Source organism: Delphinus delphis, chromosome 9 (assembly GCF_949987515.2).
Source record: "Delphinus delphis chromosome 9, mDelDel1.2, whole genome shotgun sequence".
Lineage (NCBI taxonomy): Eukaryota > Metazoa > Chordata > Mammalia > Artiodactyla > Delphinidae > Delphinus > Delphinus delphis.
The window spans coordinates 99,902,955-99,920,961 of NC_082691.1; the positions used below are offsets into that span (position 1 = coordinate 99,902,955).

Below are 18,007 nucleotides of genomic sequence, written 5' to 3' on the forward strand. Positions count from 1 at the left end.
GCAGCTACACACCCGGGCTGACGACAGCCGTCTGGGCTCTCCCACCACGACGGCGTCACTGTGCCACCGCCGCCTGGCCCGAGGAGCAGCGCCACCTCCTTGGGACGTAAGAAAGAGGGTGTTCTTATTACTTCTTCAAGGAGGTATGAACCTAGTCTGGCTACATATCCCCGTCGTATCTGAAGGGCTGTATCTTCTAGACTTGTGGGATTTAGAGCTAGATCGGTTCTCAGAAGTCGCTTCCTCCGATTGTCTGTTGTTTCACATGGAGAACGAGGCTTAGAGGGTGCGTAGCTGCAGGCCTCTCGGCAGCCGGGGACGTGCCCCGCACTGGTCTCCGATGCCAGCAGTGAGTCCCTTATTAAATTGTGACGTGTATTAGTGGTAGTAGGTTTATATGTAGGCATATATTTGTTATATTTGGTATTAACTTGCCTAATAAATAGGCAGTATTAGTGAAACCAAGATTTCAGTAGGATGGCTACTGGAAAACGGAAGGAGTTAAATGTTTTTCCCATTAGACTCAGTCGTCTTTTTCTAAAATCAATCAGCTGAGGAAGCTGTGTGACAGATGACAACGACGAGGAGAAGTTCAAGTATTCTTTATTCAAAGTTGAAAAATGTACCACACTGCATTATTGCAAAAATTCACTGGTACAAAACACTTTGCAGCTGGTGAGAAGGCAATAAAAAGTTGATTTTTAAACTCATTACTATAAATTATTCTTACAGTACTTTTAGCAAATTCAGAATTTCAAACTGCATTTTCTTTTTCTAAATCGCCCACAGTACTCGAGGTTCCTGAAGCTAAGGCAGCTGTTCCAAGAGGAGAAGGGGGGAGGTAGCAGACGTCAAGGGATTTCCATTTCTCTTTCGATGCCCACGTACTTGAGGGCGTCAGCCTGGCTGTATCTGAAACAAACAGCAAGAAAAAGGGGTGAGTACTATCTGAAACAAACAGCAAGAAAAAGGGGTGAGTGCCCTCCAGCCCGGGGTGAGATCCAACACAACCAAGTCCGCTTTGTTGAGTGTGTTGCACTCACACGTCCACAAGGAAAAGCACACACGCATCCTGTTACACAGCTGCATCATTGGGCCAATTCCAGTTGCAAAGTGGATGGAACTGGTAGTACAACCCTTCCCCAGTTCTCTCCCCAGCCAGCCCTGTGCCCCTGAAACCAACCTCCAGCGAAGGCAGGCCCGCAGCGCGGTGATTAGGCCTAACACGGGGAAGGCAAAGTAACTGCGACGCGGCAGAGCCCTGACTTGGGCCCTTAGTCAAAGCAGCCAGAGCTGGTCACACCCCGCCCCCGCCTTGAAGAAAGAACAGGACAGAGGCCAGAAGAGGCACCTGCGACCTCCACTGCCGGCTGGAACCTACAGTGCACCCAAAGGAAGGTCTACCAGCTGCCCCTCACTCAGAGCTGGGGGGGCTACGGCTTCGTAACCTCCCACTAATTTTGCCATTGAAAGTGGCTACACACGGGCCCTACTTTACGACAACTCAGCACTCAAGAAACAGCTTCTGGATGGGATGTACATTCAGCCACAGGATTCGTTTAACTAGACAGACATCTGAGTGCATTTAAATAAAAATTATAGAACTTGTCAGTTTATCCCCCAGAGCTTGACAGCAGAGGCTGCTGGCCGGCGTGCCTTCTCCCGCAGAAAGGACCCCAAAGGTAAAATGCAGCTGTCCACATTTTTTTTGACTTATATTAAAGCATTACTTGTATAATGGAAAACTACGTTACCAAACTCCCACCACTGCCCACGACAAATAACGACCAGAACTCTGTTACTCTAACGACAGAAGCTCCAGCCTGGAGCTGGACCAGAGAGGAAAAGCCCTTGATGACTCTAGAAATGTACTGTTACCAACCTGTAATCAAAAAACAGCTCTTCACCAGTCTGGATGGCTCTCTTAGCAAAAATCCCTATCCTGTGATCGCCGTTAACCATCATCACTGCAGAGAGAGATGCCGGGGTCAGTGAAGTCGGGCCAGGAGAGGTGCTGACCGTTCACGTAACAAGTGTCAACCCAGAACCACTCAGGCCAACCTGCGGCAGCTCCACCTCCGGGGACACCTACCTTTTGCATAGCAGTTTGGATTTACTGAGTGATTTGCAAAACGAATTTTGTTACCCTTGCGGGTTGCATCCACCACAAAATCTAAAGAAAGAGAAAAAATAAGCACAATCCCATAAACAATTTCAGCTATACAGAGCAGTAAACACAAAGTTATTACGATTCTGGAAATACAACTGGTTATGCTTCTTCAGGGTTCGCCTTCAAAAGCAAATCATTCAACCAACTTCACCTAGTATGAAATGACATTTGGAAGAAAATGTTCTCTAGGTAAAAATTAATCAGTGATTCCAGACAGTTATATCAGCTGTAAACACCTGTTACTGACCAAAGCATGGCAAAAAATAAAATCTAACTAAATTCTTCCCTTCACATTTTAAATTATATTAGTTTTCTTCATTATGGAGCACATTCATGAAAGAACCCACTCTACCTGCTTCAGCTGAGAGGCCCCCTGAATAGCTTGGGTGTGACGTGCACACTCCCAGCAGTGACCCGACTACACCAGAAGTTTTCCACCCAGGATCAGCATCTGCACACGCAGCGCCCTCTACCCTCGCTGTCCTCTGAGGACCCCCAGGAGCGTTGTGGAGATGCTTCACGAGGCCTTGCTCCACACCCTTCCCAGGTCAGAGGCACTAACTGGAGGAGGTGGGCCCAGCCAGCTGGTACCTGTGGCAAGAGGGGCACGAGAGGAGAGCCAGGCAGTGAAGCCAAGGAACGGCCCGGGGCCAGGGCAGCGATCTCTCCCTGCACACAGAACCCCCTACGGCTCAGGGAGCCTCCACCTCCACCCCCAAGTTACACTCATCCAACCTGGCTGGCTTCCCAGCAAACAGCCCATTCCTTAGCCCAGGCTGGGGCTCCTTCCAACACTGCAGACACTGGGGGCCCCTAATGTCGTTTCTGATACTCAAGCCACCAGAAGGGCCCGTGCAACCCGGGAACCAAATGCACTCTAATTCATCAACATACCATTGTTCAAGTTGAAGAGAAAGCTGCACATGTATTTATCATATACTTTCCCTCTTCTGTCTGCTTCATCTTGAGAAATAATCTAAAAGGAAGGACATGGGGGAGGTTATTTTGCAACAGGTGAGCCTGGTAGGCGAACACACACCAGCTCATCAGGAACAGTTGGGACCTTGAGGGGTCACTGTGGCCAGTTTCTCTCTTTGTCAAAAACAGTGATATTTTGAGGACTCTAACTTAGAAATATTGAATCCTTCCACATTTAAAGTAACTATGCTTGGACAAAGTGATGAACAAAAGTCTTTTTACTCAGTACAAAATACAAACCGGGTGGGTTAATCGCACAATGAAGCCAGCCCCAGGGTTTTTCCTGACTTAGGTCCTTATCAACTTGGCTGTGGATTAAGTAGGACAGACTCCTCATTTTAAAGCTCTTGTTCTCCCCCTTGTCCCCAGGTGATAAAAGCTGTGACAAGGACTGAAGCCGTGTAGCTTAACTTCCAAACAAACCAAACCCACAAGCCCAAGCTGAAAAGGCATTTTAAATTCACTTCTCATCAAACCCAACAGACTTGCCCAATGAAAATCAGTCCCAAGCAAAGTGAGTACAGATGACGCCCGCGAGCATCCCTCTGTCTGCAACTGGACGGCTGTGCCTTACCTCTCCGCAGTATTCCGAGATGAATTCGTTCTTCTGTACAGGATCTTTGATGAAAATCCCCCAGCCCGCCACATCAGACGGTGCCAGCAATAAATGCTAGAGAACAATAAGCACAGTCATATGATCAGAGGAGAGCGAAGTGGACAAACCAGACATGGGATGACCCAGGGTAATTCAGCCACGGGCGGGGGAAGGGGTCAGCTCCCCCGCGTTACCGAAGGGCTTGGCAAACTGCAAGAACGTTTTGGTTTTTGTAAATCAAGTACAGAGCCTGAGTATCCTCTCTCTCAGAAATACGACGTCACCTATGCTGGTGCGGGTCCCTCCGACTGCGGTCCTTGCACGAGGCATCCTGACACGCTGCACCATTTGCTTCCCTGTCCGTCCTTCCGCCCTTGACTTCCTGGACTTCACGTGCAACGTGCCTGTCACACAGGGACCCCTTGCTCCCCCCCTGTCCGTGCCCCCCGCACCTCCCCAAGGCGGCCTCTATCACCACCTCCTCCGGGTCCAGTCCCAGCCCCCGTGGGGCCCTCTCCTGGCTCTTCACCAGCTTTTATTCCTCCCGAAGCGCTGCCCTTCCTTCCAGGGCGCTTTTCTCTTGGGCGCATCCTTCCACAGCCCTTCCTCACGACAGCATGAAAAACCACCACGAGGGGCAGCACGATCCCGTGGGCCAGCATTCTGTTCTTAGCGGATGCCAAGATGGCTGATCAGTGCTGTGGCTTCTACCGTTAGAGTCTGTTTGGGAATGAGTCCCTGACCTTTCATCGTGGCTCATCATTATGCTTTCATTCCAAGTATCCTCGTGGCCTCAAAAAAGACCCCCGGGTCCCCAGGTTACCGATCTGTGCTTGTTCTGACTCAGCCTACACTCCCTGTCGGGGAAGAATTAACCAAGTACCTTCCTGACCAGCGAAATACTGTTAAGCAAATGAAACCCCGTTGGTACAAAGTATCTACACAGTTTTCTGTTTTAGGAGATAAAAGATGTGTAGAAAGACATGTCGCCATTAGGATTATCCACTTTCTGAACTGAAGGAGGGGTTTTCATCATACAGTGGGAAAGTACAGGATTGAGGGAGAAATGGGAGTTCTCAGGGCTGAATGGGTGTCCCCGGGAAACCACGCCAGCATCACTGTGACGTGAGGACCTAGAGTAAAACCGTCTGAACGCCTGATAGCAAACGCCACAGCCAAAAATATAAAGCCACTGCCATAAACAGAACTTCCAGTAGAGCAGGACTGACAGTACTGCGATCTCAGTTACATTACACACTAGTTCAAGACCCTAAGAGAAGAGCGTGCTGCGTGCACACGGGGTGGTCACTCACGGCACAGGGACCGGGGCCGGAACGCCTGGCTGAGTTCCTGCTCCTTTCCTGACAAGTCTCAGAACGTTGGGTTTAATGATTATTCCTAACTCAGGGAGTTAGGAAGACTAATGAGTTAATACACAAAGTGCTTAGACCAGGGCCTGCTCTGTATTAAATAATAAATGTCAGCTATTATTATAAAAATGATTAACTGAAGAAATCTATCAGCTACCCTAAAAAGCCAAGATACTGATAGTACCCTAAAAACTAAGTTTCTTTTGGTCAGCAATAAACTCCCTGGTTGCAACAAGTCAAGTCCATGCAATGCCCAGGCTTCAGTTATGTAATTCCTGCCTGTGTTATTTTCAAGGTTATTACAGAAACTACTGTGGGAAGTCCCACCTTTTACTCTGTGCAAAAAGGAACCCAGAATACTATTTGATAAGAATGGGTCTCTCTGTTCTGACAGGAACACCACTGATTTGCTCTAAGGAGACTAGATAAACCACTTGTTCTATTAACTAAACTTAAAAAAGAAAATCGAATCATCTATTAAACAACTAGAAAAATACCTCTTATTCAAATCCGATACCATTAACAGCTGCTTCTCAGAGTTGACTGGTTCATCCTATAGCAAACTATTCTACAGAAAAATCAACCATTTTCCTTTTACCAGCTGTACCATTCAATAATCACTTTTTTGCCCCAGCTAAATGGTCTAAGACTATCCTGACTTTGACATCTCTCGGAAGCCCACCAACAACGATCACGCCCTACCTTCTTAGAGCCCCGCTGAATGCTACAGTTCTTGCAGGACACGTTTTTACTGTCCCAGTGGTCAGCGGCTCCACAAGTAAGACAGAGGTCGGGGTCACACTCTCGGACAGCCAGGTAGCACGGGCACTGCTTGGTGTTGCACTGGGCTTTGCAGCGGCATCCCGGAAAGCGGTTCTGACCTTCAGAGAGATGTTCTTCGTCAGACGAAAACCTTGCCTAATGGTGCAGCTCAAGTCTGGCGCTAAGGCCCTGATTAATGCACGGAGGCCTCACAACAACTGTATTATCCCATCGTACACATGAGGAAAGGGAAGTAACAGGAAAGTTAAAGCTGTCCATGCTGAAAGAGATCACTGAGTTCCTGTCTCCCCTTTTTTGTCTGTTAGATGGCATGTGTACGTACAGTTCTTTGATTTATAAAGCAGGTGTGAAGGAAGGATTTGGACTACATAATATCCACGGATCTCAACCATTCTGATAGTCAGAGTTCTAGGTACTTCCTTGGTATCCAGGCTTCAGTGCAGTTTCATTAAATCATTACAGTCGCTACCCTGATGCTACACATTCCTGTATTCTGAAGACTAAACCCACCTAACTCTTAACAGTTTCTGGTGTCCAAAAAGTATTTGGGTAGCTATTTCTAGAGTCCCCTTCCATTCTGTGTCAGCTCTACTATGATTTAAGTTAAATGATCAAGGGGGAAAAAATAAAAGCTCCTTTAACCCACATTCGCCTAAACCTGCCCACATACCCGTGTCAGCCAGGAGGCTGGCTGGATACAGGCCCAGCGCCACTCCTGGGCGCCATGCATGCTCGTGGCATAAGTGAATTTCCCAAAGGGAAGAGCACGCAGGAGCTGCCGTGTCCTTGTGCCGACTGAGGTTACAGTTTTAAATTGCTGGCCAACAGCCTATTGAATTCTCACGTAATCACATCAAGACAACATACTTACACTCTGAACTACATTGACAAAACTTTTCACAAAAATTCTGGGCTATCACACAAGGGCACGAGCTGTCGCAAGGCTGCCGCGGGTGGTCACAGGGCTGGTAGTTGTAAACATGGTTGGAGGAGCCGTCTGCACAGAGACAACAGCACCACGTCAGTCCAGAGAGCAGCAAGGGGAGCACACGCCCGACAAGCACATGCTCTCCCCGTGGCCCTCCGAGCTTAGCGGGTTGTCTTTCCGTGTCCGCAACGTCACACACACTGTTTACAACAGGTCAGCAGAAATTAGCCCCACCCGCCAAGAGCTCGGGAACCCTGGGGCACTGTCACACACACCTCAGTCAGGTTCCCAGAGTCGTTCTCCTCTAACCGACTGGAAATTAATCAACAGACAGCCTCCATTTAATGCACTTCTGTGCATTAAACTTCAGTGCACCAAAGTCGGTTATATTAGAATATCCCAAACTCTAATCCAATTACTATTCTAAGACACGAGAAGTAGACCGAGTTACTAATGAAGCTGAACGGAAAGGTGCCGACCCTTCTTCAGCTGTATCTTTCTGCAGTGCGCAGCCCACAACCTGCAAAACACAAAGGAAGAAAACATCACCCTCGTGACCTGGGGCGCACAGTCAGCCACATGTCAACAATCGCAACTTAAATGCGTCAACCTGGGCCATGAATGCAGCGGGGCTCTTAATCCAAGTGACCATGAAAAAGGAGTCACACGCCACCCAGCTCACACCTGGCGCAGGTGTGGAGCAACGTGGGAACAGCTTAAGGGCTGTGGCCTCAGAGAGCCAGCCCAGCCCCCGGGGGCAGGTTTATCCTAGTGTGGATGATTCTGCCACAGCACACCTGCTCTCATTTCTGGGCTCTTGCATCATTTCAACTGAGCTATATGGTCAGAGAGAATCCAAGCAAAAAATGCCTAGGCGTCTACTGAAGCCTGAATTAAGCTGTAGACAGTTTCTGAAGCATAATGTAGATGTTCCCTTACCCAACACCCAACTATGTTTCTCTCTAAAAAGAAAAAAAGGACCGGGTGGTGGTTACAGCAAGTAGTCCATCCAGCCTCCACACATCCGAGTCGGCCTGACACCTTCACTGCCCCCGTCACTCGCTCACCCAGGCCGACGGCAGGGTGGGCGTGGAAAACTCAGGCTCCTAGAGTGAAAACCGGCCCAGAGCTCACAGCCTCCCGAGATCCACACACGAATGCCAAGTAAGGGTTTATGCAGCCTTCACTGCAGAAGCTACTCAATAATTCTTCGTGACCAAAATGTAGCATAGTAATCATAAAATTTTTATGACTCAACACACCAAATCTCCTGACAGCCACTGTGTTCTTACAGAAAAATGCCAGCAATGCCCATGGAAACAAGACCCCACAGGCCTATTTCTGAGGCCACTTAAGCTTCCTTCCTAATCAACGGAGTGGAGCCACCACTGCCCTCACGAGCGCCAGGCCCGCAGCGGCCTCCGCATCACGCCGCAGACTCACCGGTGTTTCCTCTTCTTCTTCCTGGGAGGGGTGTCAACGTCCTCGGCGGGGGCTGGCGCTATGACACTGGATTCTTTGACTCGAAACTCATACACCTGACAAGAGGCAAGGCCACAGGGCCGTGAGGATCGTCTCTTTAAGCAAACCAGTCTCCTGCTCATTCCCACCAGAAACTCTTTGTCTGTCCTGGGACGCTGCTGCGATTACACTCTTACTGAGAGTCATGAGGCTAAATCTAAATCGTTCCTGGTTTTTAAAACCCATCGCCAGGATTCCCTGGCTGTCCAGTGGTTAGGACTCTGCACTTACACTGCAAGGGACACAGGTTCGATCCCTCTTTGGGGAACTAAGATGCCATGTGCCATGCAGCATGGCCAAAAAACAAATAAATGAATGAATAATAATAAGATAGAACCCATTGCCAGCTAACCTAAAACATCTAAAGTTGAATGAGTAATTTCCTTTCAGTATCCTCTCAGTGAAAAAAAAAATTTTTATACTTCTTTTCAGAGGAACAGCAGTTTGATAACCACGAGTGTTCGTATGTTTGGACAGTGACCACGTATCTCTCCATTTGAAGCTGACAGTATTTTTATCAGGCACGCTTACCTGTCGACATGTTTTGGTCCCAATCAACCTGGCGATGGCACAGAAATTGTCGTAGTACGTGCCGATGAGGACCCTGAACATGGAGGCCTCAGCGCCACTCCACTCCACGTTCTCGGGGGGCTCGGCGTTGGGCTTCATCTTTATTGGTGTTTGACACCGAGAATTCGCTTCTACGAAACCAAAGTTAAGCAATGGTCAAGAAATAGCAATGGGAGGAAGGAAAGGGAAAGGGAAGGAAGTATCAGTAGGCTTTTCCCCCATGGAAACCATGAGAGCAGGCTCCCTTTAACTCAGCCTTCTAAAATGAGAGCAAATGGGGTTACCCTCCTGTTACTTATGGTGTAATCCTAGGGCTGAGAAGACACTCCATAACATACTAGTCAGTGGTTCTAATTCTCTCTCCTAACCAACACTACCCACAGGGCGTCAGGAGGATTCAACTGAATGATGAGAATTCCATCATGCCCCTGTGAAAGCTGGAAAAAGGAAAGTGACCCACAGAGTGAAAATAAACCGGATGGTCAACTTGCAAGTAACCCAGACAGATCAACAGCACAGGCGAGGGCTGGGTGTGGGCCAGAAGAGAGCAGTAAGAGTCACAGCCACACAGCTGTGCTGCTGGGTTTCTCACCGTGTCTGTAACTAACCAACCGAGGAAAGTAACTAACACCTTACACGACCCAAACCTCGACAACATGAGCCCTCCGAGCGGCAGGAAGACCCCGTTACCAGACGCGTCTCACCTGAGGAACTGGAGGTCTCGTCCTTCTTCTCCTCCTCTTCCTTGTCGTTGCCCTCCCCTCCAGTCTCGGTCCCCGCCTCCCTGTCACTGTCCGTGTCCTTCGACTCGAGCACGTTGGTGGTGGGGGTGCCGGGCCTGCTGCTGTTGTTGGGGAGCCGCCCTCTCCTGCGGCCGCCTGGGCGCTTCGGGGGCGTCTTTATCCGCTCGGCAGTGAGGGCGGCAGCAAACTCCTTCGCGCCCTCCTACGAAGGAGGAAAAGTGCAGACATCAGGGTAAAGTTCTGCAGCTCATTTTGGCAGAGGAGAAAAAGAAAAGGATGGCGTTAGCACGTTAGTCAAATGTATCACAGTATCCGGCTTTCACAGACAGTCGCACATCTACATACAACTGTTTTCTATCTGCTTTTGAGGGTTTGAAGATTTGCGAAAGATAAATATGGCTTCCGTACAGTGCCAGAGCAGCACAAAATCAGGCAAGACGGCTCTATATTAACTGATTATGAGTTAAATAGAAATATACTTTAGGTAACAGTCTATTTAAAAGTGAATTTTAAGAGGAAGCACACATCTAATGTGCATCTAAAGTCACACTTTCCTATTTCAGGGTTTCTTAAGCCAACATGTCCCCTTCTAAGGTAATATTTAAAGTATACAAGAAGAAAACAAAACATGTACACATACTCCACTCTTTCACTTTCTGCCTTACAAGTAAAACATCCCATTTATTTTTTCCCTGTGAGGGATGCACAACCCAGGAAGACATGAAAGGAACTCGACGAACAAGGCGGTGAGGGTTACATTCTGCGTTACCAGGTGTAATAATCCAGTCTCGGAAAGTATACAACAACGGGAAGGGCGTGGACTATAGAGACACCACAGACACATTTTAGATGAGCCAAATAAAATTCTGCCTTGTCAGGAATATTATATATAAAACAGTGCTCAAGAATTCCATTTTTAGTGGCAATAGAAGGGAGAAGTCTGAGAGCAGCCAACAGTTTTATACTTCATTCTACAAAAACCAAATTGCTTAAAAATAGGATACCTTCTGCAGGTGCCATTCAATGAATCTTCTGTCCAAAATCCAACAGGCAATATATACCCATTTAGTTCCTAGGTAGGAGTGGCTTGGTTCAAAGAGGGGAAATGGTAAAAATAAGATAGTACCCGTAAAAAACAACTTTTCTACCTCATATTTTCCTAAACCCTTACCTTTTCTCCATCATTAAAAAAAAATAAATAAACATACAAAACCTCTCCGGGGCCTATATATAATATAGCTCAACTACAGTGGGTCTACAACTCAAAGAAGGGCTATGGCTCTGAGCAAGGCCCGGGAACTACTGCACTTCTGGGGTTTAAAAGGGTCCTCTGTGCTTCCCATTCTCGTAAGCTCTGTGGAGGTACAGGAGGCCTGGATCCTAAAGACCTCCATATGCTGCTGAAAAGACTAACAGAGATAAAGAATAACGCGAGATAACAAAAGACTAGAACGTGCAGTACTACCAAGAAATGTGACTGAGAAACCTCTGCTATCATATGGCCAATCAAAGTATGGGAACAGTGAGGTTACCGCTGACTTTACAGACCTCACCGAAGTTCAAAATTAAGACTTCTCCAATTCCCTCTGGAGCCCCGCTGTGCATGCTTACCAAGTGCTGGTAACACTGGGGGCCGCAAGGCTTGTTGTCCAGAGCCGTCTCAGTGTTCTTCCGCTTGTAAGTGTTGGGTGTCGCATGAAAAGCTGCAAAATAAACATAAAATATCCAAACATAACTAACATTACTTTTACACATAAACATAACATTACTTTTTCATGTCTCCAGTTCCAAAGGAGAAAGTCAATTACTACATTACACTTTTGCTAATAATGTTTACATTACAGAACTTTCCTTCAAGCTCTTATTGAATTTCCACAATGTATTCTCCTCAGGTCTCCCCCAGAACACCTGAGCGCTAATTATAAACATTTATTTGGGTCTTGAATGTCTCCATAGAAACAACTGATGTATCCTCTACACAGAAATCAGATTTCCTCTTTTTACAAAAGAATTCTGACATCTACAATTTATCGATTTCCAAAGAAAGGTCAGCAATCAGCTTGTCAAATGGGGGAGAAGAATGGGACACCAATTGTTAAAAACCAGTTTTAAAAGATAATGAGGACAGCCTCGGAATACTACAAGTCAATTTCTTTGAATCACACACAATTCAAGAACCCAGCGGGAGCCTGCACAGTCAGCACCCTTTCTGCAGGAAAATACAATGGTCAGATAAAACAGGTTTTAGAAAGATAAAAGTGTTTGAAACTTAAGATTCCCAAATAATATAATAATATAACAGAAAAATTCAAAGTCCAGCACACTGGTATACTAACAAGTATGAAAGCGCAGCAGCGAGAACTTCAGACAACTTGGGGAGGCTCTGCTTACAGCGCATAAAGGCAAATACTAGAAATGCCCTATCCAGAATTACACAAGATGAAAATTAATCTGGATGAAAACAAGTGACAGATTCATGAAATAAATCATTTAAAAAATGAGCCATGGCCGCTGAGCCTGCGCGTCCGGAGCCTGTGCTTCGCAACGGGAGAGGCCACAACAGTGAGAGGCCCGCGTACCGCAAAAAGAAAAAAAAAAAAAGCCATACTTCTATCCATAGAACTTAAATGGGAAATGAAGACAGTGATGAGGGAAGGAAAAAAAGTTATGTTTTTAAAATAGAAATTCAAGGCTCAGACTGTTTCAAGTATGTGAGTTGGTTTTTCCCAGAACAAGAGCTTGATACCATATGACTTATTTAGCACTGAATTACATTTTGCACAGGTGAAGACCCCAAAATACAGAGTGAGCACTAGAAGATTAAGGTCACATAAGCAGAAGGAATTACATCCATCCAAAAACAAAATCGTCCTGAGCCAGAGGCACATCCTGACTGACACGCTTTAGGTGAAACCTGTGTTTAGTCTGGATGTCTCCTCTAGTACATACTATAGTGAGAGACTGATAGTTTTGCCCCAATTCACTGAAGAAGACACACATGTATCTGTACACACACACGTACACAAATGAGGACAGCAGCCTCTGCTGGTGATGAGACAGAAGAAGCCGCTAAGTCAGGACTAGGTAACAGTATCAGCATCATAAGCCACAATTATACAGTCTCCAAGGTAAGAACAAATTCAGGCCATAAAGGAAAAGTTAGCATGCTAATAATAAAAGTACTTTAAAAATTTTTAAAGTACCATTCTTCATCTCACATTGCATTTAGCTAAAGAAAGAGAACTATTCTTACAACCACATTTCCTTCAGCAAAATTTCCAACTTCAATTCTTTAGGAAAACTAAGTATATAAAGAATTCCCTCTTCTAGAAATGTCCTGACTATTTTTTTAACATCTTTACTGGACTATAATTGCTTTACAATGGTGTGTCAGTTTCTGCTTTATAACAAAGTGAATCAGTTATACAGATGTCCCCATATCTCTTCCCTCTTGTGTCTCCCTCCCTCCCACCCTCCCTATCCCACCCCTCCAGGTGGTCACAAAGCACCAAGCTGATCTCCCTGTGCTATGCGGCTGCTTCCCACTAGCTATCTATTTTGTATTTGGTAGTGTATAATGTCCATGCCACTCTCTCACTTTGTCCCAGCTTACCCTTCCCCCTCCCCATATCCTCAAGTCCATTCTCTAGTAGGTCTGAGTCTTTATTCCCGTCTTGCCCCTAGGTTCTTCGTGACTTTTGTTTTTCTTAGATTCCATATATATGTGTTAGCATACGGTATTTGTTTTTCTCCTTCTGACTTACTTCACTCTGTATGACAGACTCTAGGTCCATCCACCTCACTACAAATAACTCAATTTTGTTTCTTTTTATGCGTAATATTCCATTGTATATATGTGCCACATCTTCTTTATCCATTCATCTGTTGATGGACACATAGGTTGCTTCCATGTCCTGGCTATTGTAAATAGAGCTGCAATGAACATTGTGGTACATGACTTTTTGAATTATGGTTTTCTCAGGCCATGTACCCAGTAGTGGGATTGCTGAGTCATATGGTAGTTCCATTTTTAGTTTTTTAAGGCACCTCCATACTGTTCTCCATAGTGGCTGTATCAATTTACATTCCCACCAACAGTGCAGGAGGGTTTCCTTTTCTCCACACCCTCTCCAGCATTTATTGTTTGTAGATTTTTTGATGACGGCCATTCTGACCGGCGTGAGATGGTATCTCATTGTAGTTTTGATTTGCATTTCTCTTAATGATTAATGATGTTGAGCATTCTTTCATGTGTTTGTTGGCAAATCTGTATATCTTCTTTGGAGAAATGTCTATTTAAGTCTTCAGCCCATTTTTGGATTGGGTTGTTTGATTTTTTGATATTGAGCTGCATGAGCTGCTTTTAAATTTTGGAGATTAATCCTTTGTCAGTTGCTTCATTTGCAAATATTTTCTCCCATTCTGAGGGCTGTCTTTTGGTCTTGTTTGTGGTTTCCTTTACTGTGCAAAAGCTTTTAACTTTCATTAGGTCCCATTCGTTTATTTTTGTTTTTATTTCCATTTCTCTAGGAGGTGGGTCAAAAAGGATCTTGCTGTGATTTATGTCATAGAGTGTTCTGCCTATGTTTTCCTCTAAGAGTCTTGACTATTTTAGACTTCCAGAAAACTGAAAATAATCTTTTCAAATAGACATCTTAAAATACTAGTATTTGCAATACATTATTAAAATGTATTTCAAACTAAGTATAATATGGGCAGGTTGGAGAGAAGATTATATAAAATTCCCTGATCAGGAAAATTATCAGATGGAAAATTAAAGCAAGATACTTAAAAGTTTCACAAAAAGAAAAGAACATGGATATTAAAGGCTTTTTTTTTCTTTAATTTCAAAAGCAACTTAAAAGAATCTTGGTGCAATATCTTATCTAAAGGTTTTCAAGCAAAGGTAAAAGACTTATAAATTGTAATATACAATTCTAGCTACGCTCTAGGCCTGTATTGGAGATTAAAGTCCCTCTAATAGAAAAGATCCATGATCAGATACCAAGCTTCTGGCCCAGATGAACTGCCAATCCCCTGCCATCAGAATATCTTCCGGGACTTCCTTGGTGGGGCAGTGGTTGAGAATCCGCCTGCCAATGCAGGAGACACAGGTTTGAGCCCTGGTCTGGGAAGATCCCACATGCCGTGGAGCAACTAAGCCCATGCGCCACAACTACTGAGCCTGTGCTCTGGAGCCCGCGAGCCACAACTACTGAGCCCACATGCCACATCTACTGAGGCCACGTGCCACAACTACTGAGCCTGTGCCACAACTACTGAGCCTGTACCACAACTACTGAAGCCCACGCGTCTAGAGCCCGAGCTCCACAACAAGAGAAGCCACAGCAATGAGAATCCCGCGCACCACAAGGAAGAGTAGCCCCTGCTCGCCGCAGCTAGAGAAAGCCTGCGTGCAGCAACGAAGACCCAACGCAGCCAAAAATAAATAAATTAATTATTTTTAAAAAAGAACATTTCCCTTAGAGATAAAAGTGGCAGACACCCCTAACATCTAAATAACAAGTAAGGCCCAACATCAGTGAGGCTGCCAGCACAGAAATAATAAAAACAGTTAACATCCAAAAAAGGCCTCTTCACAATGAAGTTTTAAAAAGTCTCCCTTTGGGCTTCCCTGGTGGCGCAGTAGTTGAGAGTCTGCCTGCCGATGCAGGGGACACGGGTTCGTACCCCAGTCCAGGAAGATCCCACATGCCGCAGAGCGGCTAGGCCCGTGAGCCACGGCCGCTGAGCCTGAGCGTCCGGAGCCTGTGCTCCGCAACGGGAGAGGCCACAACAGTGAGAGGCCCGCGTACCGCAGGAAAAAAAAAAAAGTCTCCATTCAACAATGAGTTAAAGGAAATACAAAACATTCCCTCAAATTCCTTTAAAAAAAAAATAGTAATAATACCAAATATCGGAACCTAAAAGAAGTTGAAACAGCGCTCTAGAGACAACTCACTGTGTTAAAATACATACATCCAAAAAAAGAGGAAAGAATGAAAATGACACAAACATCAGATTCACTAAAAGAAAAACAGTAAAAACTAATACAGTAGCTGATTCTCTGAGGGAAAAATATACAAAACAGATTTTCTAAATAAAATATATAAACCACTTCTTAATCTCTTCAAGAAAAAAGAATCAAACACGGAAGAACAATCAAAGAAATAAAAGAAATTGAAAGAATTATTAGAACATGCAGATCAAATTATACAAATAAATTTCAAAATCGGAATGAAACGGGTAATTTCCCAAAACTGATCGAGGAGCAGTAGGAAATGTATCTCCTAGCACCACTATTATTTAACATGCACTGAAGATACAGTTAGACAGGAGAAAGTAGTTAAAGTTACAAAGATTGGAAAGAAAGCAAAACCATTCATAACTGTAGATAATTACAGCTGGAAAACTCAAAAGAATCTATGCAGAAACTATCACAAACAAGGACAGCTCAGTAAAGTAGCAGGGTATCAAACATATATGATACAAGGGGAAAAGCCCAACACATTTAATGCCTAGAAATCATCTTACCAAAGAATGTAAATACAAGAGCTACGGGGAGAAAATCAGAAAGCTTATTTTAAAGGACAAAAGGAGACTTATCCCATAATTAAGACATACCCTTATTTTAAATTGTCAATTTCCCCTTAGATAATTTATAAATTTAATGAGATTCCAATAAACATACCACCTAGAATTTTTTTTTTTTTTCAGTACGCGGGCCTCTCACTGCTATGGCCTCCCGTTGCGGAGCACAGGTTCCGGACGCGCAGGCTCAGCGACCATGGCTCACGGGCCCAGCCGCTCCGCGGCATGTGGGATCCTCCCGGACCGGGGAACGAACCTGTGTCCCCTGCATCGGCAGGCGGACTCTCAACCACTGCGCCACCAGGGAAGCCTCTAGACTTTTTAATTAGACAAACTGGTTCTAAAATTTATATAGAAAAACAAGAATGGCCAGGAGATCTCTGAATAAAGCCCCTTGGACAGACTCAAGGAACGGAACCCAAAGACCAGAAACAGACCCCAGCACCTGTGGTGACAGTGATGAAGGCAGCGGCTCAGGGCAGCCCCAGAGGGACTTGTCAATAGATGGTGTGGAGGGAAGAGATATGGGAACATATGTATATGTATAACTGATTCACTTTGTTATAAAGCAGAAACTAACACACCATTGTAAAGCAATTATACTCCAATAAAGATGTTAAGGGGCTTCCCTGGTGGCGCAGTGGCTGAGAGTCCGCCTGCCGATGCAGGGGACACGAGTTCATGCCCCGGTCCGGGAAGATCCCACGTGCCGCAAAGCGGCTGGGCCCGTGAGCCATGGCCGCTGAGCCTGCGCGTCCGGAGCCTGTGCTCCGCAGCGGGAGAGGCCAAAACAGTGAGAGGCCCGCGTACTGGAGAAAAAAAAAAAAAAAAAGATGGTGTGGAAACAGTAGCCCTGGAGATGCAGAGAACGAGTTGGATCCAAAATTCTAACAGAATAAATTCCAAACGGATCAAAGAGTTAGATGTTATTCCCCCAAAAAAGAAAATAGCACCAAAAGCCTAAAACATACTAGAAAAAAAGTGAGACGTCCTTTAAAACCTTGGAGTAGTAGGGAAAGCCAACTGATAAATTCAACTACCTTAAAGGTTTTTTTTTTTTTTAACTTTGCTATGGGATTTTTACCAAACAACAAACTGGAAAAAAAAACCCACTGCAACTCATCTCAAAAAATTTCCTGACTATATAAAGAGCTTCAAGATATCAAAAAGACCAACAAAGCCAAAAGGATAAAAATAGTTCAGAGAAAATACAAATCTCTTAATCATACAGGAAGAAAAATGCAAATTAAATTACGCTAAAAAGCATTTTACTAATTCAATCAATAAAATCAAAGTTTGTTTTTTAACACACTCTATTGGCTGGGCTCTGGGAAACAGGCACTCTTACTTTGCTGGTAGTTCTTTAAATTGGCAGAGCCCCGTATGGCAGGTAGTTTGGCACTGCCTACACAGAGTGGACCGGGTTAACCTGCACTTGTGGGAAAGGACCTACAGGTCCACCACACAAGGTTATTCACTGCGGCACCATTACCATAAATGTTGACCTTCGGGGGACGGGCTCAGTACAGCAGAAGACTATGCAGCTGTCCAGACAGGAATAATATCTACAATGTTAAGTCCAACAGGGAAAAGACCTGGAGAGTATGGCACTATTTGAATAGGGTGGTTGGGAAAAGAGAGGAATGTATTTGTATTTGCCAGAAGAAACTACAGAAAGACACAGAACAACTAACAGCAGAAGTGGTTTACCTACAGGGGAGTGAGGATGCGGACAGGAGGGGTGGGGGATTTCGCTGG

At 45.3% G+C, this 18,007-nt stretch overlaps 1 protein-coding gene and 1 long non-coding RNA gene across 9 annotated transcripts in view; one reads left to right on the plus strand and one right to left on the minus strand.

The window, feature by feature from the left end:
* Nucleotides 1-474: 474 nt before the first annotated feature.
* Nucleotides 475-18,007, minus strand: part of EZH2 (enhancer of zeste 2 polycomb repressive complex 2 subunit) — a 62,061-nt gene continuing 44,528 nt past the window's right edge. For 2 of the 8 annotated variants that reach the window (XM_069541030.1, XM_060021058.1), the window contains exons 9-20: nucleotides 11,270-11,361; nucleotides 9,620-9,860; nucleotides 8,877-9,046; nucleotides 8,268-8,362; nucleotides 7,304-7,344; nucleotides 6,768-6,893; nucleotides 5,816-5,994; nucleotides 3,723-3,818; nucleotides 3,065-3,146; nucleotides 2,093-2,173; nucleotides 1,883-1,967; nucleotides 475-912 (exon numbers count right to left, since the gene is read on the minus strand). In XM_069541030.1, coding sequence (XP_069397131.1) covers nucleotides 852-912; nucleotides 1,883-1,967; nucleotides 2,093-2,173; nucleotides 3,065-3,146; nucleotides 3,723-3,818; nucleotides 5,816-5,994; nucleotides 6,768-6,893; nucleotides 7,304-7,344; nucleotides 8,268-8,362; nucleotides 8,877-9,046; nucleotides 9,620-9,860; nucleotides 11,270-11,361 — 1,349 coding nt within the window. In that variant the 3' untranslated portion in view covers nucleotides 475-851. The remainder of the gene's footprint in view (nucleotides 913-1,882; nucleotides 1,968-2,092; nucleotides 2,174-3,064; nucleotides 3,147-3,722; nucleotides 3,819-5,815; nucleotides 5,995-6,767; nucleotides 6,894-7,303; nucleotides 7,345-8,267; nucleotides 8,363-8,876; nucleotides 9,047-9,619; nucleotides 9,861-11,269; nucleotides 11,362-18,007) is intronic. The other 6 variants (XM_069541031.1, XM_069541029.1, XM_069541034.1 and 3 more) reach the window with 4 other exon arrangements.
* Nucleotides 952-5,221, plus strand: LOC132431272 (uncharacterized). Its single transcript, XR_009520693.1, has 3 exons — nucleotides 952-973; nucleotides 2,480-2,717; nucleotides 3,518-5,221. It is a non-coding gene; the product is annotated as an uncharacterized lncRNA (long non-coding RNA).